Source organism: Hemitrygon akajei, chromosome 13, assembly GCF_048418815.1.
Source record: "Hemitrygon akajei chromosome 13, sHemAka1.3, whole genome shotgun sequence".
Lineage (NCBI taxonomy): Eukaryota > Metazoa > Chordata > Chondrichthyes > Myliobatiformes > Dasyatidae > Hemitrygon > Hemitrygon akajei.
In genome coordinates, this window is record NC_133136.1 from 2,456,446 (window position 1) to 2,481,328 (window position 24,883).

At 42.5% G+C, this 24,883-nt stretch overlaps 1 protein-coding gene across 4 annotated transcripts in view; it reads left to right on the top strand.

Moving 5' to 3' along the window:
• The window catches only part of katnal2 (katanin p60 subunit A-like 2), a 116,222-nt gene that overhangs the window by 36,582 nt on the left and 54,757 nt on the right, over positions 1-24,883 (top strand). For 3 of the 4 annotated variants that reach the window (XM_073064034.1, XM_073064035.1, XM_073064036.1), the window contains 6 exons: positions 3,829-3,931; positions 16,839-16,925; positions 17,046-17,144; positions 17,982-18,059; positions 20,025-20,123; positions 20,204-20,267. In XM_073064034.1, coding sequence (XP_072920135.1) covers positions 3,829-3,931; positions 16,839-16,925; positions 17,046-17,144; positions 17,982-18,059; positions 20,025-20,123; positions 20,204-20,267 — 530 coding nt within the window. Of the gene's footprint in view, positions 1-1,046; positions 1,080-3,828; positions 3,932-16,838; positions 16,926-17,045; positions 17,145-17,981; positions 18,060-20,024; positions 20,124-20,203; positions 20,268-24,883 lie in introns of those variants that run through there. The other variant, XM_073064037.1, reaches the window with a different exon arrangement.

Sequence of the window (24,883 nt, forward strand, 5' to 3'; positions counted from 1 at the left end):
GGCAGTGTGGAGGATCAGAGGGATCTTGAGGTTCGAGTCCATGGGACACTCAAAGCTGCTACGGTGGTTAAGAAGGCATATAGTGCATTGGCCTTCATCAATTGTGGGATTGAGTTTAAGAGCTGAGAGGTAATGTTGCAGCTATATAGGACCCTGGTCAGAACCCAATTGGAGTACTGTGCTCAATTGTTGTCACCTTGCTATAGGAAGGATGTGGAAACCATAGAAAGGGTGCAGAGGAGATTTACAAGGATGTTGCCTGGATTGGAGAGCATGCCTTATGAGAGTAGGTTGAGTGAACTCGGCCTTTTCTCCTTGGAGCGATGGATGATGAGAGGTGACTTGATAGAGGTGTACAAGATAATAAGAGGCATTGATCGTGTAGATAGAGGCTTTTCCCAGGGCTGAAATGGCTAGCATGAGGGGGCATAGTTTTAAGATGCTTGGAAGAAGGTACAGAGGAGTTGTAAGGGGTAACTTCTTACACAGAGAGTGGTGAGTGCGTGGAATGGGCTGCCGCTGGCGGCGGTGGAGGCAGAAGCGATAGGGTCTCCTAAGAGACTCCTGGATGGGTACATGGAGCTTAGGAAAATAGAGGCCTATGGGTAAAGCCTAGGTAGTTCTAAGGTAGGGACATGTTTGGCACAACTTTGTGGACCGAAGGGGCTGTATTGTGCTGTATGTTTTCAATGTTTCTGCGTTTCTGTTTAGAAAAAAAGTATGAAGAAGACAAACTGAATAACAAATTATGTATTGAAATGAAATATAGAACAACTTATAACACTTTCAATACTATTATAGTACTATAAAGCTGTATTAGTTCCTAATATTTATTGATGGAGGAATTCATCCAGTGTATGCTGCCTTGTTCTTTTGAGTGACTGTAATGAGCAAAATCAGTGCAGACACCTAATGCAGATAATGGACTGTCTTCATGCAATGATATCGATGGTTGCATCCTCTAAATCTTTCTTTACTTTGTAACATTCAATACCTTCACATTGTTTCTAACTTGTTGAAGTTTTATTTTAACTCTCAGCTGTTTCTGGCATTTCCAAGACTGAAAGATTGAAACTGTGGTGAGCAAAACTGTTCTGAATTCTCTTACTGCTTATTTCTTGACAAGTGTCAAAAATCGCTGCTTTTTGAGCACAAACACACGTAACTGACACTACTTAAAAATTGTTCGCTCAAAGCATGGTGACAGCCACACAACTATATTTGACTGTCGCAAGTTAGAAACCATTCGGTAACGGTCTCCTGTCCCAATTAAGCAGCATGGTGTCCCAAATAAATGAAGGGAGTCTGGCTATTTTCTTGATTAGTTTATGTTCTTTAAGAGTTGTCCCAAATAAGCGGTTATCCCAATTAACTGATGGCCCAATTAACCAGAATGCACTGTACTTATTTATGCAAACATCGCTATTCCAACTCAGTAAGACGGAATTCATGAACACTTCACCTAACAACAGTGCTGAGGAAAGTGACACACTAACACCTACTAGAGATGAGTAGTAATTATTAAAGATGGACAGGATACACTCCAGGTTGCTATAGCAATGTAGAACATAGAACAGTACAACAGAGTACAGGCCCTTTGGCTCATGATATCAGGCTGATCTTCTAACCCTTCCCTCCTGCATAGACCTCCATTTTCCTTTCAGCCATGTGTATATCTATGAGTCTCTTAAAAGCCTCTAATGTATCTGCCTCTACCACTGCTCCTGGCAGCACGTTCCAGGCACCCTCCACTCCATGTGTATATAAAAAACGCATCTCTGACATCCCCCTGTACTTTTCTCTAATCTTTTCAACTGGATGTCCTCTCATCTTAACCATTTCTGTCCTGGGAAAAGTCTCTGGCTGTCCACTCAATCTATGCCTCTTATCACGTTATACACCTGTACCGTCACTTCTCATCCTCCTCCGCTTTCAGATGATTGGAGGAAAATACTCCAAAATGACTCCTGCTCCTATTTCCTTATGTTGTTGTGGTGTCATATCGGAGAAGTTAAAAAGAGCAGCTTTATTTCAGTTCAGTTTCTGTTTATATCTTATTTTAACAGTGGTTACAGGGTTGGGGGTGGGGAGGGTGTCTTTAGTGACTTGCACCACGTATGTCAAAGCTGGTTGGATGTTCATAATGTGTGTGGGTTTTGTGTAAGGCAGGGAAGTTTCTGGAAATGCTCACATTGGTTTTAATTGAGCTAAAGGAGCTGCAGCTGACAGGAGTAATAAAGAGATTTCCAAAATAAGAGTTTCAAGTTTAAATTTAATCATCATTCAACCAATCATGAATACTGCCAAGCGAAACAGCTTGGGGATCAAGGTGCAAAACAACTACCAATAGCACGAAGTACAAATAACGCATATTGTTACGATTGCAGAAAAACATTGTCACAAAGAGAAAATATATAGCTGAGTCCCAGAGAGCCAAGTTTGTTCTTCCACTTGAGGGCAGCACCGAGTGAACAGCAGAGGGAAGGAAAACTGGTGGCATAGAGGAGCACAAAGCACACTAAACAAGTTCGAGCTGTCATTGATTGGGTCTTGCACTGCCAGGGAGTTGCTCAACTCAAGTGGCAGAACTGGCGGCCCTGATAGAGGCACTGCACTACAGTAAAGGCAGATGAATAAATATATATATACAGACAGGCGATATGCTTTCAGGGTGGTGCAAGACTATCTGACGGCATGGGCACAACGAGGATTTGTAACCTCAACAGGGGCAGGTATTCAACACGGACACCTAATATCAGAACAGTGGCGGTAATTAAAGCAAAGCTCACCAGAAAGGGGAGAGTAAGGAGCAGAAAGGAAATGAGTGGGCAGACATCAGAGTAAAGAAGGCAGTAGAGGAACTCGAGGCAATCGAAATAGCAAGTGTGCAGGTAGAAACAACTGAAGCCAGTTTAGTAAAATTATACGAAGAGGTGGAGGCAGAAGAGAAGCAGAAGTAGAGGAGAAAGGAAGCAAAGGAGGGACCAGATGGGACCTAAATCCACAGGGAGGAAGGAGTCGCACCCCTTCGATTTCTTCTCCACTGGTTACCCGAAGATTGAGGGACTCAGAAATGTGGCAACAGCAGCACAATTCACATGCATATACTGCATGCAAGCTAGCATTTCATTCTAAGAATTTGCCAATGGCGCCATGGCAGTGAAGTGGTTAGCACTATGCTATTACAGCTCAGGGTGTTCCAGAGTTTGGAGTTCAATTCCCTTTGTCATCTGTAAGGAATTTGTATGTCCTCCCTGTGAATGTGTAGGTTTCCTACACGTGCTTTGGTTCCTTCTCATAGTCTAAAGATGTATCGGTTAGTAGGTTAATTGGTCATTGTAAATTGTCCAGTGATTATACTAGGGTTAAGTTGGTGAGATGCTGGTGGCACAGCTCAAGGGGCCAGAAGGGCCTGTTCTGTGCTGTTATCTCCAAATAAATAAATATAATGGAAACTTCTACTGTGTGCTACCTGTGTGACAACTGTAGGGGCCAAGATGATTTCTCACCTCTTTGTGGACTGTGGGTTTGCAAATATGATGTTGAGAAAGATGCAAGAGCCTATGTGTGCGTGACACAGGACTCTGACCTACGGGCCGTTCCCAGGGACATACACACAGACAAACATCAAGTGCTGCTGGCAGATCACCACCTCGGTGAAAGACTCCCATTGGTCTTCCCAAAACTTTTTTGTCTTCCAGCACATTGAGATAATTAGGCAGACAATGATATTTAAATATAGCTTTTTTTCACCTGTCAATTCATATTTGTTTGTTATGTAAGATTTACTAAATGATATATTCTGACTCATTTTTTCTCAATTTCAAGGACAGTAAACTGTAATTCTAAGGTGCTCCCTAAAATCTCCACACCACAGCGACCACATTCCAAAATCGGAATGAAAAAGACAGAGCTGAAACCTCAGAAACAGGTCAGAATTTGGCATTGTTGTAATTAACAGAACAGTGATCAATAAAAGTTAAGGTAATGTTTTTAGATCAGATATTTATGTCTTTTAATTAGAAATACATATTGCAATGTACATTATTGAGGAAGTAACTGATAGTGCAATATACTGTATTTGAGTTTTGGCTGAAGGCTTCACTCAACTTCACTCGTCCGATCATTGAACTGTTCCCACAACCTATGGACTCTTCATCTCATATTCTCAATATTTATGTATGTATGTATGTATGTATGTATTTATCTATCTATCTATCTATCTATCTATTTATTTATTTATTAACATTATATTTCTTTTTTCCTCTTTTTGTATTTGCAGTTTGTTGCTTTTTGCACATTGGTCTTTTGGGTGTGATTTTTAAAATTCTATGGTGTTCCTTTGTATTTCCTGTCAATACCCACAAGAAAATTAATCTCGGGGTTATTTATGATGACATATATAAACATTATTAATATATTTACTTTGAACTTCAAGATATCATAATCTGTAAAATCCAGATATTTCAGTCACTTGGGAGCACGGTGATCTTCTGCATCAGTTTTGTAGCCCCTGGTAAGCCTCATGCTCGCTCAGCTCACTTCCGTCTAGGAGGAGCAGCCTTCAGCCCCGCCAAACTGGATAATCAGCTTGTGTGGATGCTGTGTGATATCCCCACCACGCTAAATAACAGACAGTACACCATATGCGATTAAATGATTACATTTTATAGAGATTACTAAAACTAAGTGATTAATAATGATACAGTATATATGAAGGAAAAGAAAATAAAGGCACCAAAACTTATCAAAGTCCAAACCATTTCGTGCACAACCATTGGAGCTCAATTAACGAAGTCTTCTGGCCACCATTCAATCCCCTCAGACCTCCTCAACTCGCAGCTCAGGACCACCTGAAGTGATCAACCAAGCACCCCCAGCACGTCTGTCTTCGTCTCCTCTCCTCGCCGAACTTCCTGGCCTTGGACCCCCGCTTGGGGTCCGTTCTGTCGCCCAATTTACAGCATCGCGTCCTCTCTCTCTCTCACCCCCGCGCGCCGACTCCCCAAAAGCCCGCCAACAATAGTTTACAGACTCAGAAGAGAGAATAACATTAATCCCGATTGGTTAACAAATGAATACAATTCTCGTTATCAGTAATTTTAACCCAAACAAAACTGCGAGAAAAGCACTTATAACAAAGAATCATTCCTACTTTTAACAAAACAAAGAAGCCATTTTGATTAACATACACAGTAACAAAAGAACCCCCTTATACAAAAACCCCCACAAAAGAAGAAACCCCTTACACTGTCCCCCCACCAAATTTAGTCATGTCCTCATGATGACTAAATAACTCGCCACCCTTCCTGCCAACACACACCCTAACCCAGGCACAGTGACATTGCTCCCCACACAGTAAACCTCATGCCCTGTTCCTCAGGCGCTACATAGGTCAACTTATCTGGGAGATCCCTAACCCTCTGAGACCTCTGTACCCCCTCACTTAAACCCTCCAGGTTCAGACACAACTGGGGATACCTCGGGTCCGCTTGCCAACTCCTCTCTCAACCTCTCACTCATGCCCCCACTGCAACTCTGAGCCCTCTGCTGCCCACAGCTAACCCTCCCCACTACACCTGACTCAGTGGGAGAAAGGCCAAAGGTCTCTTCCTCAATCGAGGGGAAGTTAGCAAAAGGCAGCATGTACCACACATCCAGCACATCATCCTTTGAATCCGTATTCTTCCTCATTTCTGTGATTGGTAGCTGCTGTTTGATCTCCAAACGGAAGCACATGGCCTGCACTGCTCCTGTAGTCTCTTCAGCCTCCTGCAATCGAGAGATCAGCTTCTTCTCTGGCTCCTCCAACCCCCGTCACAGTTTCAACAGTTCTGACTCACGCTTCCCGGCCATCTCAATCTGAGACGCAGTTACTCCACCAGCTTCTTCCACTCCGACCTGAAAAGCAGCAGTTAAAGATTGGTCAGCCTCCAGTTCAGTATTCACTGCACTTATCTCCAGCTTTTTCTTCCTCATGACTTCTTCCAGGTCAACTTTCAGGTTTTCAACTTCATCTAGACTGTCGATGGTCTCTTCAGGTTCCCTCTTCCGAGATCTGTCCGCAATTGCTTTACCTCCGCAAACTCCCCTCTCCGGGCTCTCAGTTTGCTGTTGCCCATAGTCAGACAACTTTCTTCATCTTCCCCAACTTGCAAGTCTTCCAAATGGTTCCCGATCACTCTCTCCAGTCTCTCCGTCCCCGCAGCATGCATAATTTAAAGAGGGTAGCCCCTGGCTAACCTCAGGCTCACTCAGCTCACTTCCGTCTAGGGGGAGTAGCCTTTGGCCCCGCCAAACTGGATAATAAGCTTGTGTGGATGCTGTGTGATGTCCCCACCACGCCAAATAACAGACAGTACACCATATGCAATTAAATGATTACACTTTATAGAGATCACTAAAACTAAGTGATTAATAATGATACAGTATATATGAAGGAAAAAAAATAAAGGCGCCAAAACTTATCAAAGTCCAAACCACTTTGTGCACAACCGTTGGAGCTGAATTAACGAAGTCATCTGGCCACCATTCGATCCCCTCAGACCTCCTCGACTCGCTGCTCAGGACCACCCAAAGTGACCAACCAAGCACCCCCGGCACATCTGTCTTCATCTCCTCTCCTCGCCGAACCTCCTGGCCTCGGACCCCCACTCGGGGTCCGTTCTGTCACCCAGCTTACAGCATCGCGTCCTCTTTCTCTCTCACCCCCTCGTGCTGACTCCCCAAAAGCCCGCCAACAATAGTTTACAGACTCAGAAGAGAGAATAACATCAATCCTGATTGGTTAACAAATGAATACAATTCTCGTTATCAGTAATTTTAACCCAAACAAAAGAAAAGCACTTATCATAACAAAGAAGCATTCCTACTTGTAACAAAACAAAGAGCAAACACGAGGAAATCTGCAGATGCTGGAAATTCAAACAACACACACAAAATGCTGGTGGAACACAGCAGGCCAGGCAGCATCTATAAGGAGAAGCACTGTCGACGTTTCGAGCCGAGACCCTTCGTCAGGACTAACTAGAGCCATTTTGAAAAAGAGGCCATTTTGATTAACATACGCAGTAACAAAAAAAACCCACAAAAGAAGAAATTCCCTTACAGTTTCAATTACCATCTGAGTCAGAAAACAACATTCCAAATGCAGCTTCTTCAAAATGCACTGAGTTTAGCATTAGTCTTTGAAGTTGTTCACATCGTATGTGGAAGCTTTTGAGGGAGTGCAGATGGGATTTACCAGCATGCTGCCTTGATTAGAGAGCATGTCATGAAGATAGGTTAAGTGAGCTAGGTCTTTTCTTTTTTGAGTAAAGGAAGATGAGATATAACTTGATAGAGGTGTACAAGATGATGAGAGGTTTTGATCGAGTGAGTAGTCAGAGACATTTTCCCAAGATGGAAATGACTAATACCAAAAGACCATAAGACAAAGGCGCAGAATTAGGCCACTCGGCCTATCGAGTCTACTCTGCCACTCTATCATTGCTGATTTATTATCCCTCTCAACCCCATTCTTCTTCCTTCTTTCTGTAACCTTTGACACCCTGACTAACCAAGAACCTGTAAACCTCTGCTTTAAATTTACTCAACAACTTGGCCTCCACAGCCATCTGTGGCAATGAATTCCACAGATTCACCTCTGTCTAAAGAAATTCCTCCTCATCTGTTCTAACTGGACATCCCTCTATTCTGAAGTTGTGCGCTCTGATCCTAGACTCCCCCATATCCACACTATCTAGGTCTTTCAATATTCGATAGACTTCAATCCCCACATTCTTCTAAACTCCAGTATGTACAGATCCAGAGCTATCAACTGCTGCTCATTTGTTAACCCTTTCATTTCCAGAACCGTTTTTGTGGGCCTCCTCTGGACCCTCTCCATTGTCAGCATATCATTTCTTAGATAAGGGGCCCAAAACCACTCACAGCACTCCAAGTATGGTCTGACCAATGCTTATAAAGCCTCAGCGTCACATCTTTGCTCCTATATTCTCATTCTCTCTAAATGAATGCTAACATTGCATTTGCCTTCCTTATCACCACCTCAACCTGTAAGTTAACTTTTAGGGAATCCTGCACAAGGATTCCCAAGTCTCTGATTTCTGAATTTTCTCTCCATTTAGAAAATAGTGTACACCTTTATTTCTTTTACCATGACCATACACTTCCCAACACTGTATTCCAACTGCTATTTGTTTGCCCATTCTGCCAATCTGTCCAAGTCCTTCTGCAGACTCCCTGCTTCCTCAACATTACCTGCCCTGTGAGAAGAAGTGGACCCAATGCCGACCCTTGCAGAGCACCACTAATTACCAGCAGGGAACCAGAATAGTACTCTGTGATTCTGACTTGGCCTCCTGGAAGTCAGCCAAACTTCTATGGGTATCATCTTGTTAAGCAGTCTCACGTGCAGCACCTTGTCAAAGGTCTTCTGAAAGTCCAAGTAATCAGCATCCGCTGTCTATCATGCCCGTTATTTTCTCAAAGAATTCCAACGGATGTTTCAGGCAACATTTCCCCTTAAGGAAACAATACTGACTTTGGCCTACTTTATCATGCACCTATTACAAGTACTCCGAAACCTTTTCCTTAATAATGGACTCCAACATATTACCAACCACTGAAGTCAGGTTAACTGACCTTTAATTTCTTTTCTTCTGCCTCCCTCCTTTCTTAAAGAACGGAGTGACATTTGCAATTATCCAGTCCTCCAGAACCATTCCAGTTCAGCTACCTTCTTGCAGAACCCTGAGGTGTAGTCCATCTGGACCAAGTGACTTATCTACCTTCATATCTTCTTAACCACTCAACCATGAGACTCCTGAACCAGATGGTGCAACTTCACTTGCTCCATTACTGAACAGTTCCCACAACCTATGGACTCACTTTCAAGGACTCTTCATTTCATGCTCTTGATATTCATTTATTTATTTTCTTTTATATAGTTTGTTGTCTTTGGCACTTTGGTTATTTGTCCTTCATGATGGATGTGATCTTTCATTGATTCCATTGTGTTCCGTGGATTTATTATTTATACCTGCAGGAAAATGAATCTCAGGGTTGTATATGAAGACATATGTACTTAATGATAGATTTACTTTGAACTTTGAAATTTGATCTTAGTAATAGGAACGACATCACTTTTGCCCCTTGACACTCTCGAATTTCTGGCACCTTACGAGTGTCTTCCACTGTAAAGACTGATGCAAAATACTTCATAAGTTCATCACGAGGAAATCTGCAGATGCTGGAAATTCAAACAACACACACAAAATGCTGGTGGAACACAGCAGGCCAGGCAGCATCTATAAAGAGAAGCACTGTCAATGTTTCGGGCCGAGACCCTTTGTCAGGACTAACTGAAAGGAAAGATAGCAAGAGATTTGAAAGTAGTGGGGGGAGGGGGAAATGCAAAATGATGGGAGAAGACCGGAGGGGGTGGAATGAAGCTAAGATCTGGAAAGGTGATTGGCGAAAGTGATACAGAGCTGGAGAAGGGAAAGGATCATGCGACGGGAGGCCTCGGGAGAAAGGGCGGTGGGGGGAAGCACCAGAGGGAGATGGAGAACAGGCAAACAACTAAATATGTCAGGGATGGGGTAAGAAGGGGAGGAGGGGCATTAACGGAAGTTAGAGAAGTCAATGTTCATGCCATCAGGTTGGAGGCTACCCAGCCGGTATATAAGGTGTTGTTCCTCCAACCTGAGTTTGGATTCATTTTGACAGTAGAGGAGGCCATGGATAGACATATCAGAATGGGAATGGGACGTGGAATTAAAATGTGTGGCCACTGGGAGATCCTGCTTTCTCTGGCGGACCGAGCGTAGGTGTTCAGCGAAATGGTCTCCCAGTCTGCGTCGGGTCTCACCAATATATAAAAGGCCACACCGGGAGCACCAGACGCAGGATACCACACCAGCCGACTCGCAGGTGAAGTGTCGCCTCACCTGGAAGGACTGTCTGGGACCCTGAATGGTGGTGAGGGAGGAAGTGTAAGGGCAGGTGTAGCACTTGTTCCGCTTACAAGGATAAGTGCCAGGAGGGAGATCGGTGGGAAGGGATGGGGGGGAACGAGTGGACAAGGGAGTCGCGTAGGGAGCAATCCCTGCGGAAAGCAGAAAGGGGGGAGGGGAAGATGTGCTTGGTAGTGGGATCTCGTTGGAGGTGGCGGAAGTTATGGAGAATTATACGTTGGACCTGGAGGCTGGTGGGGTGGTAGGTGAGGACAAGGGGAACCCTATCCCGAGTGGGGTGGCGGGCTGATGGGGTGAGGGCAGACGTGCGGGAAATGGGAGAGATGCGTTTGAGAGCAGAGTTGATGGTGGAAGAAGGGAAGCCCCTTTGTTTAAAAAAGGAAGACATCTCCTTCATCCTGGAATGAAAAGCCTCATCTTGAGAGCAGATGCGGCGGAGACGGAGGAATTGTGAGAAGGGGATAGCATTTTTGCAAGAGACTGGGTGGGAAGAGGAATAGTTCAGGTAGCTGTGAGAGTCTGTAGGCTTATAGTAGATATCAGTAGATAAGCAGTCTCCAGAGATGGAGACAGAAAGATCAAGAAAGGGGAGTTGGCCCAGGTAAATTTGAAGGCAGGGTGAAAGTTGGAGGCAAAGTTAATGAAGTCAACGAGCTCAGCATGTGTGCAGGAGGCAGCACCAATGCAGTCGTCGATGTAGTGAAGGAAAAGGGGGGGACGGATACCCGTATAGACTTGGAACATGGACTGTTCCACAAAGCCAACAAAAAGGTAGGCATAACTGGGACCCATACGGGTGCCCATGGCTACACCCTTGGGTTGGAGGAAGTGGGAGGAGCCAAAGGAGAAATTATTGAGAGTAAGAACTAATTCCGCTAGACGGAGGAGAGTGGTGGTAGAGGGGGATCGGTTAGGTCTGGAATCCAAAAAGAAGCGAAGAGCTTCAAGACCGTCCGGGTGGGGGATGGAGATATATAGGGACTGGACATCCATGGTGAAAATAAGGCAGTGGGGACCAGGGAACTTAAATGGTAAGAGGGCATTCATTGTGGTCACCACACTCAACTTGCACTAATTTGGGCAAAAGTTGAAAGCTGGACCTGGTTTCTGTGTCAGAACATGAGTGCATTATAAAGCCTCTGGGTGGCAGTATGTACAAGAATGTGTGAATGAGGTTAAATTGTGCTACTCCTTCATAATAAACTCGTTAAAATTTAATGGTTTGTTTCTGTAGCATAAACAATGATTTATAAATGTTATTTTAAATGTTATTGTGATCCATGGTCTTACTTAAGCAATTATAGAGTCATCAGCATCATTATGTGCTGTGTGCTATGACATGGGTGATCATGATCTTCCATCTGTCTTTAATCTGAGAAGTTCTAATAAGCTCTTCAAAGCTGTTGCCTGTCCATCCCTTGATGTAACTCATAAATGTCATGTGCTGTCAACTGCAACTTTTCCTTCCATTAATTTTTTCCATCTCTGCAAGATGTTTGAACTTCTCTTTCCTCAGCAGATGTCCCAGAAATTCCAGCTGCTATTTCCTGATTGATGATATCAGCTCTCTTCTTATTCTGGCTTTTCACAACATTTCCTCATTTGTTATTCTGTCCTTCCGTGATATTTTCATCATTCTTCTCAAAAAACACATTTCTGCAGCTTTGAAACTTCCCTCATTATGCTTTGATAGAACACTACAGCACAGAAATAGGCCCTTTGGCCCATCTAGTCCATGCCGAGCTTCGTCCAATTGATCTGCACCTGGACCATAGCCCTCCGTAACCCTCCCATCCACGTACCTATCCAAACTTCTTTTAGCTCAAAACCATATCCACCTCTTGCACTGGCAGCTTGTCCACACTCTCATCACCCTCTGAGTGAAGTAGTTTCCCCTTATGTTCCCCTTAAACATTTCACTTTCCACCCTTAACCTATGACTTCTAGTTGTAGTCTCACCAAAACTCAGTGGAGAAAGCCTGCTTACATTTACCCTATCTATACCCTTCATAATGTTGTATTCAGTATCAAATCTCCCCTGATTCTCCTACTCTCTAGGGAATAAAGTCCTAACCTATTCAACCTTTCTCTATAACTCAGGTCCTCAAGTCCTGGCAACATCCTTGTAAATTTTCTCCGCTAACTTTCAATTCCTGTTTAGCATTTTCTCATTTAGCCCTTATCTCAAGTGCTGGATAAACATTACGGTACTCTGCGGCTGTCAAATTACTGCCTTTTCATAATTGCTCTCTCAAAGTTACTCTTCATCTCACAGGGTTACCAGTAACAAATTGTTTCTGGGGCATTAAAGTTGAATTTACTAAACTGGCAGTTACTTAACTGCAAAGTAATTGGGTAGGAATTAATAGGATAGCTCTGGGCTTGTACTCTCTGGAGTTTAGAAGAATGACGGGAAATCCCATTGAAACTTATTGAATATTGAAAGGCCTCTATAGAGTGGATCTGGAGAGGATGTTTCCTTTAGCGGGGGAGTCTAGGACTAGGGGGCACAGCCTCAAAATAAAGGCACCTAATTCAGAAAAGAGATGAGGAATTTCTTTAGCTAGAGGGCAGTGAATCTGTGGAATTCATTGCCATAGATGGCTGTGGAGCCAGGTCATTGGGTATATTTAAAGCAGAGCTTGATAGTCAGTGCATCAAAGGTTATGGGGAGAAGGCAGGAGAATGGGGCTGAAAGGATAATAAATCAGCCATGATGGACTCAAGCTGATTCTGCTCCGTTGTCTTAAGGTTTTATGAGGCAGGCTGATGTACCGATATGTTTAAGATGCCACAATATTGATTCATTATGTAATGGAAGATGAAGGTATATGCTAATGCATGTGAGTTATGTGAGCAATGGGAGTTGGAAAAGATAAAGCCATGTTTTTCCCAATTGGTGGAATGTAAGAGAGTGTTCCCAAGGGATTTATACAAGGACCCTGATTTTCAGTGTGTACTAGTAATCAAATGCAGAAATTTCTATTGATTCTACATAGATTTAGATTTTAGTTGTCTGATCTAGCGTATGTAGCTTTGCATTCAAGTTCAAGATCAGTTTTCATTCAACTGTACACATGTATATTGCCAAATGAGACAACATACTCCGGGATGAAAGTTATAAACTTCTGAATATTTATTGTCTTTCAGTGCAATTAATTTCTCTAGCACTAATTTGTTTCTAATAATAACTTCTTTAGTTTATTTGATTTTTGGTTGCTGATGTTGGATTTTACTGTTTAATTATTTTCTTTGTAGTTTAACAATTATTTAAATGCTTGTATTTTAAGTGGCTCTTATATGCACAAAGCAGTTTAATTTGCCTCTAACAACAACACACACAAAATGCTGGTAGAACACAGCAGGCCAGGCAGCATCTATAGGGAGAAGCGCTGTCGACGTTTCGGGCCGAGACCCATCATCAGGACTAACCGAAAGGAAAGATAGTAAGAGATTTGAAAGTAGTGGGGGGAGGGGAAATGCGAAATGATAGGAGAAGACCGGAGGGGGTGAGATGAAGCTAAGAGCTGGAAAGGTGATTGGCGAAAGTGATACAGAGCTGGAGAAGGGAAAGGATCATGGGACGGGAGGCCTAGGGAGAAAGAAAGGGGGAGGGGGGAGCACCAGAGGGAGATGGAGAACAGGCAAACAACTAAATATGTCAGGGATGGGGTAAGAAGGGGAGGAGGGGCATTAACGGAAGTTAGAGAAGTCAATGTTCAAATTTGCCTCTAGTTGCTATACAAAGCATAATTCTGGAAAGCTCTGGAGGTTTCTTTGTGCTGAACTACTTGGATAAGTGTTTTCTCATTGGTTAACCTGGTACTGCAGTTTTGAATAAGCGCTTTCTAATTGGTTAATTCTTATCTATAGCTTTGTTTGGCATTTTCATTATATCTATGGGTATAAAATAGTTAAACAAAGCAATGCCACCTTGATCTTCTTAGTTTCTTTAATCTTAGTTTTCTCTTTACTAGTGCACCACTATAACCGTCTATTTAACTTTACTCTGTTCTATCAACTCTTAGTTAAAATTTTCGCAAATCAACAAATTTTGTGCCTCTTTCCTGACTTCTAAAAGGCCCTTGGATTAAAAACATCAGAATTCAACACCATTCACTATGGGAAGTTACTGATACCCTCTTCCCTACACACAGAAGCAACGTTCTATATTTGTTTAATTGTTGTGCTAGTTCCCTGTTCCCATTCTGAATCCTCCTGTTTCTTGCTGCAGGAGAATTACATTTGTAGTGCAAATGAATTTCAGCAAGGCATTTGATAAGGTACCCCATGCAAGGCTTATTGAAAAAGTAAGGAGACATGGGATCCAAGGGGACATTGCTTTGTGGATCCAGAATTGGCTTGCCCACAGAAGGCAAAGAGTGGTTGTAGATGGGTCATACTCTGCATGGAGGTCGGTGACCAGTGGTGTGACACAGGGATCTGTTCTGGGACTCCTTCTCTTCATGATTTTTATAAATGACCTGAATGACACGAGGGGGAACTTCTTTACTCAGAGAGTGGTAGCTGTGTGGAACGAGCTTCCAGTAGAAGTGGTAGAGGCAGGTTCAATTTTGTCATTTAAGGCAAAATTGGATAGGTATATGGACAGGAAAGGAATGGAGGGTTATGGGCTGAGTGCAGGTAGGTGGGATTAGGTGAGAGTAAGCGTTCAGCACGGACTAGAAGGGCCGAGATTGCCAGTTTCCGTGCTGTAATTGTTATATGGTTATATGAGGAAGTGGAAGGATGGGTTAGTAAATTTGCTGATTACACAAAGGTTGGGGGTGTTGTGGATAGTGTGGAAGGCTGTCTGAGATTACAGTGGGACATTGATAGGATGCAAAACTGGGCTGAGAAGTGGCAGATGGAGTTCAACCCATTTTGGTAGGTCAAATATGATGGCAGAAAATGGTATTAATGGCAAGACTCTTGGCAGTGTGGAGGATCAGAGGGATCTTGGGGTCCGAGTCCATAGGACACTCAAAGTTGGCCTTCATCAACCGTGGGATTGAGTTTAGGAGCCGAGAGGTAATGTTTCAGCTATATAGGACCCTGGTCAGACCCCATTTGGAGTATTGTGCTCAGTTCTGGTTACCTCACTATAGGAAGGACGTGGAAACCATAGAGGTGCAGAGGAGATTTACAAGGATGTTGCCTGGATTGGGGAGCATGCCTTATGAGAATAGGTTGAGTGAACTCAGCCTTTTTTTCTTGGAGTGACGGAGGATGAGAGGTGGCCTGATAGAGGTGTATAAGATAATGAGAGGCATTGATGGTGTGAATAGTCAGAGGCTTTTTCCCAGGGCTGAAATGGCTAACACAAGAAGGCACAGTTTTAAGGTGCTTAGAAGTAGATAAAAAGGAGATGTCAGGGGTAAGTTTTTTACGCAGAGAGTGGTGAGTGCATGGAATGGGTTGCTGGCAATGGTGGTGAATGTGGATATCATAGGGTCTTTTAAGAGACTCCTGGATAGGTACATGGAGCTTAGAAAAATAGAGGGCTATGGGTAACCCTAGGTAATCTCTAATGTAAGTACATGCTCAGCATGGTATTGTGGGCCAAAGGGCCTGTATTGTGCTGTAGGTTTTCTATGTTTCTAGTTTGACCTTTTATGTTCCAATGGAAGCTACTAAAGTTAACTGTTATATTCCCTGCAAGTTTACCCTCCTACTCAACCTCACAATCTACCTTGTTATGATCTTGCACTTTATCGTTTTTCTGCACTGCACTCTTTCAGTAGCTTTGCACTTTATTCTGCATTGTTATTGTGTATTGCTTTGATTTGTATGAACAGTGTGCAAGACAAGCTTTTCACTGTATCTTAGTACTGTACATGTGTCAGTAATAAACCAATACCAATGCTCTGTTTTTGTTTGTTAATCAAATTGAACTGCTCCCAATCCTCAGGGTGGTAAATTTACACGACTCATCAGAGAATCTGATGCTAACTTCCTTTTGTGAGCCATTGTTCCCTTATTGTTTTTATGCCAGGCTGGAATCCTTCACTTTTGTAATATCTGCACTTCTTCAAACATTGCTTATTTGCTATCATGTCTTTTAATGAAGGATTCCAGGTCTCTGTTAAACTTTGTGGGTTTGATATGTATACAATACAGTATATGTATACTGTAATTGTTTTACTTGTTTATTTATTATTATTATGTGTATTTTTTCTTCCTTATTAGGTATTACATTGAACTGCTGCTGCTAAGTTAACAAATTTCACTTCACATGCCAGTGATAATAAGCCTGATTCTGATTGACTCCTGAAGCAAATGATGTGGATAACTCTCTCTTTCCCTAATGCAGTGGATCTCAATCTGGGGTCCACGGACCCCTACCATTAAACCCTGCCCTAATGTCTCATATTCTGTGCTACCCTCGTAACTCCCTGACATGATGCTGATGCCTTGACATTTATCGCAAATGTAGTGATCTTTGACAAAAGTGCTCCCCAACTCACACAATTTTTAGCAGCAGCATTGTTGAGTTGACCATATGGTGCCACGGTACTGTAGTGGTTAGCAGCATGCGATTACAGCTCAGGGCGTTGGAGTTTGGAGACCAATCTGATGTCATCTGTAAGGAATCTTTACGTCCTCCCTGTGGAATACATAGGTTTTCTTCAAGTGCTCCAGTTTCATCCCATAATCAAAAGATGTACTGGTTAGTAGGCTAATTGGTCATTGTAAATTATCCAGTGATTAGGCTAGAGTTAAGTTGGGGATTGCTGGGCAGAACAGCTCGAAGGGTCGAAAGGATCTGTTCCGCGCAGTATCTCAATAAATAAGCAATAAGTAAATAAATCTGATAACTTAACAATAATAATAGAATTGTTATGGTCACTAATACAGGAGAATGGACCATCTACTCCTGAAACTTCAGAGTTTGGTTTGAATGTGTCTACCATTAAAGTTGGAGATGGACTTCATCCCCGTCGGGTAAGTTTGGCATTGGTCATTTATAGACACATGAACGTCTGGTGAAAAATTCCGAACAACAGTAATTGGGCATGTCCTCTTGATTTTTAATATCTCCCTTTTAAAAAAAATTGTTTTCAGGGTCAGATCATTGACTTACGTGGCATAATTCAAGATGCCATTAAAGATTCATCCAATGAAATAGCAGTAAACAGTCTGAATTACAACCAGGACCCATCGGTGAGTCATAAAATGGATTGGGTAACAGTAATGAACTTGATAGTCAGAGGAACCTTTCATCTGAGGGAATGTCTGAGGAAAGATCTTTGAAATTTACGCACTTTTTGAATTGATCAAATAATAATTAATCATTATGTGCCATGGCACTAATGAATATCAACTCTTAAATACTTAGAGTATAGAACATGGAATAGTACAGCACAGTACAGGCCCTTCGGTCCACAATGTTGTGCTGACCCTTTCACCTTCCCACATAGCCCTCCATTTCTCTTTCATTCATGTGCCTGGTCCTTAAATGCCCATCACGTATCTGACTCTGACAGAGCTTTCCATGTACCCATCACTCTTTTAAAAAAAAGTTACCTCTGACATCCTCTCTATGCTTTTCTACAATCACTTTAAAATTATGCTCTTCATATTAGCCATTTATGCCCTGGGAAACTGTGTCTGGCTATCCATTCTATCTACTGTATGCCTCTTATCACCTTGTATACTTCTATCATTACCTTTCATCTTCCTTCACTCCAAAGAGAAAAGCCCTAGCTCGCTCTATCTATCTTTATAAGACCTGCTCCATAAATTCAGGCAGCATCCTGGTAAATCTCCTCTGCACTCTCTCTACAGCTTCCACATCCTTCCTATAATGAGGTGACTAGAACTCAACACAATACTCCAAATGTGCTCATTATTTAAAAATATTTCCATAAATACAAGTGCAAGTAGGCATTTGAATGCTCTTCTATCTTAATTGATGCTTGACTTTTATACATGTTATCTTCTTGAAGTGGTCCAAAACTACTCATGTGTTTCTTCCTGAACCTTTATCTTATGTTGTAGGAGAGATTAATAAAGCCTTTGGGTGCCTTCATTGGAGCATCTGGTGAAATGAGAGATCTTGCTGTTGTTGTTAGCAGGGTAAGCCATGGAAATACATATTTCAAACTGCAAACACAAAGTGCACTGCAGATGCTGTGGTCAAATCAAGACGTACAAAAAAGCTGGATGAACTCAGCAGGTCGGGCAGCATCCGTTGAAAGAAGCAGTCGACGTTTCAGGTCGAAACCCTTCATCAGGACTAAAGAAGGAGGGGGCTGGGGCCCTATAAAGAAGGTGGGGAGAGGGTGGAAAACCAATCAGAGGAAAGATCAAGGGGTAGGAGAGGGGAAGCAGGGAGGGGATAGGCCGGAGAGGTGAAGAAGGAATCTAAGGGGAAAGCACTATGGGTACTAGAAGAAGGCAGAGTCATGAGAGGTGATAGGCAGCTAGAAGAGGAGACAGAGTAGAGGTGGGATGGCGAAGGGAGAGGGAGGGAGTTACTGGAAGTTGGAGAATTCGATGTTCATACCAAGGGGCTGGAGACTACCCAGACGGTATATGAGATGTTGTTCCTCCAACTGAAGTTTGGCCTCATCATGGCAGTAGAGGAGGCCATGTATGGCTAAAGGGATCAGGGGGTATGGAGAGAAAGCAGGTACAGGGTTCTGAGTTGGATGATCAGCCATGATCATACTGAATGGCGGTGCAGGTTCGAAGGGCCGAATGGCCTACTCCTGCACCTATTTTCTATGTTTCTATGTATGGACATATCCGAATGGGAATGAGAGGGAGAGTTGAAGTGAGTGGCAACCGGGAGATCCTGTCTGTTGTGGCGGACGGAGCGTAGGTGCTCGACGAAGCGGTCCCCCAATCTGCATCGGGTCTCGCCGATGTAGAGGAGACCACACCGGGAGCACCGGATGCAATAGATTACCCCAACAGACTCTTAAGTGAAGTGTTGCCTCACCTGGAAGGACTGTTTGGGGCCCTGAATGGTGGTAAGAGATGAGGTGTGGGGTCAGGTGTAGCACTTACGCTTGCAGGGATAAGTGCCAGGTGGGAGATCTGTGGGGAGGGACGTGTGGACCGGGTAGTCGCAGAGGGAACGATCCCTGCGAAAAGAAGAGAGGGGTAGAGAGGGAAAGATGTGCTTGGTGGTGGGGTCCTGTTGAAGGTGGCGGAAGTTGCGGAGGATAATATGCTGGATCCGGAGGCTGGTGGGGTGATAGGTGATAGTGATAGTGATCCTCACCTATTTTTTTTGTACATCTTTATTTCAAACTGTGCATGGTGTAGTTTTGAATAACTAGGATGTGCAATAGAATGTACTGTAAGTCAATCTGTTTTTGGAGAGGCACTTTAATTATGTTATAGATGGGTAAGCATAATGTGTAAGCATTAAATGTACCCTGATGGGAATGTAAAAGTTGAACCTGCAAAGTTAAACTGAATCAGATCATGATACAAACCCATAAAACCATATGACACAGGAGCAGAATTAGGCCATTTGGCTCATCGAGTCTGCTCTAACTTCCCATCATGGCTGAATTATTATCCCTCTCAACCCCATTCTCTTGCCTTCTCCCCATAACCTTTGATGCTTTTACTAATCGAGCACCCCTCAACCTTCAAGTTTTAAGTATATCCTCTTGGCCTCCAGCTGACTGTGGCAATGAATTCCACAGATTCACCACCATCTGACTAAAGAAATTGCTTCCCCTGTCTGTTCTAAATGGATGCCCCTCTATTCTGAGGTTATGCCCTCTGGTCCTAGACTTCCCCACTATAGGAAATGTCCTCTCCACATCCACTCTATCTAGGCCTTTCAATATTCAATAGATTTTACTGAGATTCTCCTCTCGTTCTGCTAATGGACACAAAAGGTGCATCTGATGACAACACTCTTTTAGATATTACCAGGGTTTTCTATTGCTGTGTTAAAACTTTACACTGGAAGTGTTTTATAGATAGGTCCTTATTATCCTTATTACGATAAATTTTAGACATGATTTTCAATTTCAAGAAGAGTTTTGTAAGAACTGGATTTTTTAAAATTTACTTAAGGATATTTATCTTCATAATCCAAATGTGAGATGGGATGACATAATTGGGTTGGAGCCAGCCAAGCGACTCGTTAAAGAGGCTGTTGTGTACCCTATTAAGGCAAGTTATTTTAAACTTAAAGTTTGACCTCTGTTTGTCTTATTCAAATGATGCTTACTCCCAAACTTCTTATCACCCAGTATCCTCAGCTCTTCACTGGGATTCTGTCCCCATGGAAAGGACTGTTACTTTACGGACCACCAGGTAAGGGATTTTATGCCCTGTCATTGAGAAACAAGCTGTTTATTGGTCTGTTTCCAGTCTCCTTGTATTTGCAACCAACTTCACTTTAGAATCAATCAATCGATTATGTGTATAATCTATCAATTTATGTAAATAAGCTATCTTATGTATTTATGTTTATTGTGTTTTTTAATTATTATTGTTTTTAAAAAAATTTTGTGGGTTTTTTTGTGCTGCATCGGATCCAGAGTAACAATTATTTTGTTCTCCTTTACACTGTGTACAGTAAATGACATTAAACAATCTTGTATCCTGAATCTTGAAGTGGCTGATGAAGCCAGTGTCTGATCTGGAAGAATTGTGATGGGGGTACTTGATGTAGTTCCTCCATCCATCTTGTTAACTGCTGCTTTAGTGGAGTTCAGATTAGAAGAGTGCAAGTTTTGGATGGTTGGGATTATCATACGAACGGTGTGGCTTGCCCTTTGCGGTTGGCTAATGGTATAATACCATAAGGGCAACACAGTAGTGTACCAGCTGACACAACACTATAACAGCTCAGTGCTTTGCAGTTCAGAGTTCAATTCCAGCAACCTCTGTAAGGAAGTTTGTATGTTCCTTCCCGTGGGTGCATGGGTTTTCTCCGGGTGCTCCCGTTTCCTCTCACATTCTGAAGATGTGCCGGTTAGTCAGTTAATTGGTCATTGTAAATTGTCCTGTGATTAGACTAAGGTTAAGTAGGTGGGTTGCTGGTCAGCGTGGCTCATTGGGCCGAAAGGGCCTGTTCAGCACTGTATTTCTAAATAAAAATCTATAAACAAATAAGACAATAAGACATGGGAGCAGAATTATACAGTCGGCCCTTCTGTGCTGTGCTGATTTTCTTCATTTACCATCAATCAAAAGAACACAGCTACGTACACTGGATAAATTCCTCCATCAATGACTATTAGGAACTACAGTGTTTTAGTACAGTAGCAGTATTGTTCATGCTCTAATTTGTTCTGTATTTCATTTAAGTGCATAATTTGCTGGTGGGGGGGATCATTGCTTTGCTGCTGCTTACATGTGGGAGGAGGGAGCTGGGGATCTTTGGGGTTCTAACATTTAACTGTCATTCATTCTTTGGGGGCACTGTAGATGGTTGCGAAGAAAAAGAATTTCAGGATGTATATTGTATATATTTCTGTGACATTAAATGTACCTTTGAAACCTTGGACTCAGTTAAATGTTAGTTTGTCTTTCATAAACATTTCTAACTATTTTTATGGAACTTTGGCTAATTGGGCCAAAATGTATTAGTCCCTGTGTGTCCCAATTAACTGGAATTCACTGTCCATACCCAGTTTACCAGACCTTTGTTAATCTTCAGAATCTATGATTTTATGTTTTTGATTCCTTCATCGTCGTTGAAGTATGGAGCGGTGAGTTTGGCAGGCTTCCAGTTGTGTCTGTGTGCCTGGGGGGTAAGTGTTGACAGGCCATTTATCCACAGTGGGTGATGCCATTGTGTGCACTCAACTGTCATCTACAAATACATACTGTCACCCGTGAATGGAAATGCTGACTGTTTCTGTTTCCCACATGCCATTCTGGAGTGCTGAGAGTAGTGAGAACACCTTTAGCTGTACTGAAACTGTCTTTAACTAAATCAGCACCAAAGAGGAATGGAGCTTATGTGTTCTGTTTCATGTGGAATTGAGCTACACAGTTGTACATTTCACCTGTTCAAGTTCAAAGTTGCTTAATATCATTTCCAGTAGGCAAGTGTTCAAGAGAAAGAAATAATTGGATCTGATGTAGCACAAAAACACAATAAGATAAAGAACACAATAAGAAAAAACATAATAAATGTAAATAAGATAGCTTATATACATACGTAGATTGATTGCATGTCCACAATGTGACGCTAGGCACAGGGGAGTCTGTACTTCAGGTGACTCTGACAGGAAATGATAAAGTAGTGGTGACTGGGAGAGTAGAGGGGTGGGTTAGTGGGTAGAGGTGTTGATCAGCCTCACTGCTTGAGGAAAGTAAATGTTTTTAAGTCTGGTGGACTTGCTGTGGATGTTAAGTAGTCTCTTCTCCGATGGAAGTGGGACATACAGTCCATGAGCAGCATGGGTGGGATCTTTCCTAATGTTACTGACCCTTTTCCAGCACCTTTCTGTATATATGTCATTGATAGTGGATAGGCTTGTGCCGGTGATGCATTGGGCAATTTTGACTTCTCTTTGCAGAGCCTTCCTATCCGCTACAGAGCGGTTTCTGTACCATGCAGTGATCCTGTGCATCTGTAGAATAAACAAAGAGATTCTGTAGATGCTGAAAATCCAGAGCAACATACACACAATGGTGGAAGAACTCAGCAAGACAGGCAGTATCTATGGAGGGAAAAAGACAGTTGATCTTCCAGGCCAAGTCCTGATGTAGGGTTTCGGCCTGAAACGTCAACCGTTTATGCTCCTCCATAGATGCTGCCTGACTTGTTGAGTTCCTCCAGCATTTTGTCTCTGTTACTTTCCTATTAAGTCACTGATTCAGTGAGGAATCTGGTATCAAATGTTACACTGGATAATTTTACAGCGGAAGTCTGTAAAAGAACTCTGGCAACTTCTCCAAGATGCTTGGAACATTCTACCAGCCAATTAATTCAGTTTTAAAGCAAATATTGGCTTGATTTAGATTTTTACTGTTTACGGTTCTATATAGTAAATTTATAAACTTTTCATTATTTTTGAAAGCATCTTTACTTGACAGAATTTTTTTTATGTGTGCGTAAGAATTTTGCACAATACTGTAAAACAATGTGGCAGAGGTATAGGTGTTATTAATAATCAAATGCCAACTAAACTATTCCTTTCTGCTTACACAATGTCCATATCTTTCCATTTCGTGCACATTCTTGTGCTTTTCTAGAGCCTCCTGAACATATACAAGTCGTAACTTTAGGATGAAAGGTGAAGTATTTAAGGGGAACGTGGAGAAGAACCATTCATGGGAATCATAGGTAGGCCTCCAAATAGTAGCCAAGATTTTAGGTTGCGATTGCAAAGGGAGCTGGAAAGGGCATGTAATAAGGGTAATGACATAATTGTAATGCGGGACTTCAATATGCAGAAGCATTCAGAAAATCAGGTTGGTGTCAGATTGCAAGAGAGGGAATTTGTTGAATACCTTTGAGGTAGCTTTTTGGAGCAGCTTGTACTTGAGCCTGCTCGGGCAAAGGCCATCTTAGATTGGGTGTTGTGTAATAACCCAAATTTTATTAGGGAGCTTAATGGAAAGGAACCCTCAGGAGACAGTGATCATAATTTGATTGAAATCATACAGCAATTTGAGAGGGAGAGGAGCAAGTCACATATCTCAGTATCACATGGAATAAAGAGGCATGAGAGAGGAGCTTGCCTAGGTGGATTGGAGGAGGAGACTGGTGGGGATGACGGCAGAGCGGAGATGGCTGAAGTTTCTGGAAATAGTTCACAAGGTGTAGGATAGATATGTCCTACAGAAGAAGTTGTTCTCAAATGGCAGGGGTAGGCAACTGTGGCTGATAAGGGAAGTTAAGGACTGCATAAAAGCCAAGGAAAGGGCAAAAGTGTAAAGCAAAAGTGAGTGGGAGGTTGGATGCTTGGGAAGTTTTAAAAATCCAACAAAAGGCAACCAAAAAACTGATAAGAAGGGAAACAAGGGCAAACTAGCTGATAATATAAAGCAAGATACTAAAAGTTTTTTCAGTTATATAAAGAGTAAAAGGGAGGTGAGAGTTGATATTGGACCACTGGAAAATGAGGTAGTAATGGGGACAAAGAAATGGCAGATGAACTTAGTAAGAACTTTGCATCAGTCTTTACTGTGGAAGACACTAGCTGTATGCCAGAGGTCATGAGTGTTAGGAAACAGGAGAAAGTGCTAGGCAAACTCAAAGGTCTTAAGGTTGGTAAGTCATCGGCTAGATGGACGACATCCCAGAGTCCTGAAAGAGGTTGCTGAAGAGGTAACAGATACATTGCTCATGATCTTTCAAGAATCACTTGATTCTGGATTGGTCCCAGAGGACTGGAGAATTGTAAATGTCACTCCACTCTTCAAGAAGGGAGGAAGGCAAAAGAAAGGAAATTATAGGCCAGTTAGCCTAACCTCAGTGTTTGGGAAAATGTTGGACTTCATTATTAAGGATGAGATTTTGGGGTATTTAAAAACTAATGATAAAATAAGTCAGTCAGCATGGTTTCTGTGAAGGGAAGTCTTAGCTGATGACTCTGTTAGAAATCTTCGAGGAAGTAACAAGCAGGGTGAACAAAGGAGAGGCAGTGGATATCATTTACTTGGATTTTCAGAAGGTATTTGATAGGGTGCCTCACATGAGGCTGCTTAACAAGTTAAAATCCTTTGGTGTTACAGGAAAGATTCCAGCAGGGATAGAGGAATGGCCGACAGGCAGAAGGCAGTGAGTGGAAATAAAAGGAGCCTTTTCTGGTTGGCTGCCAGTGACTATTGGGTTTCCTCTGGGGTCAGTATTGGGACCACTACTTTTCACATTGTTTGTCAATGATTTGGATAATGGAATTGATGGCTTTGTGGCAAAGTTTGCAGCTGATTTGAATACAGTTGGAGGGGTAGGTAGTGCTGAGGAA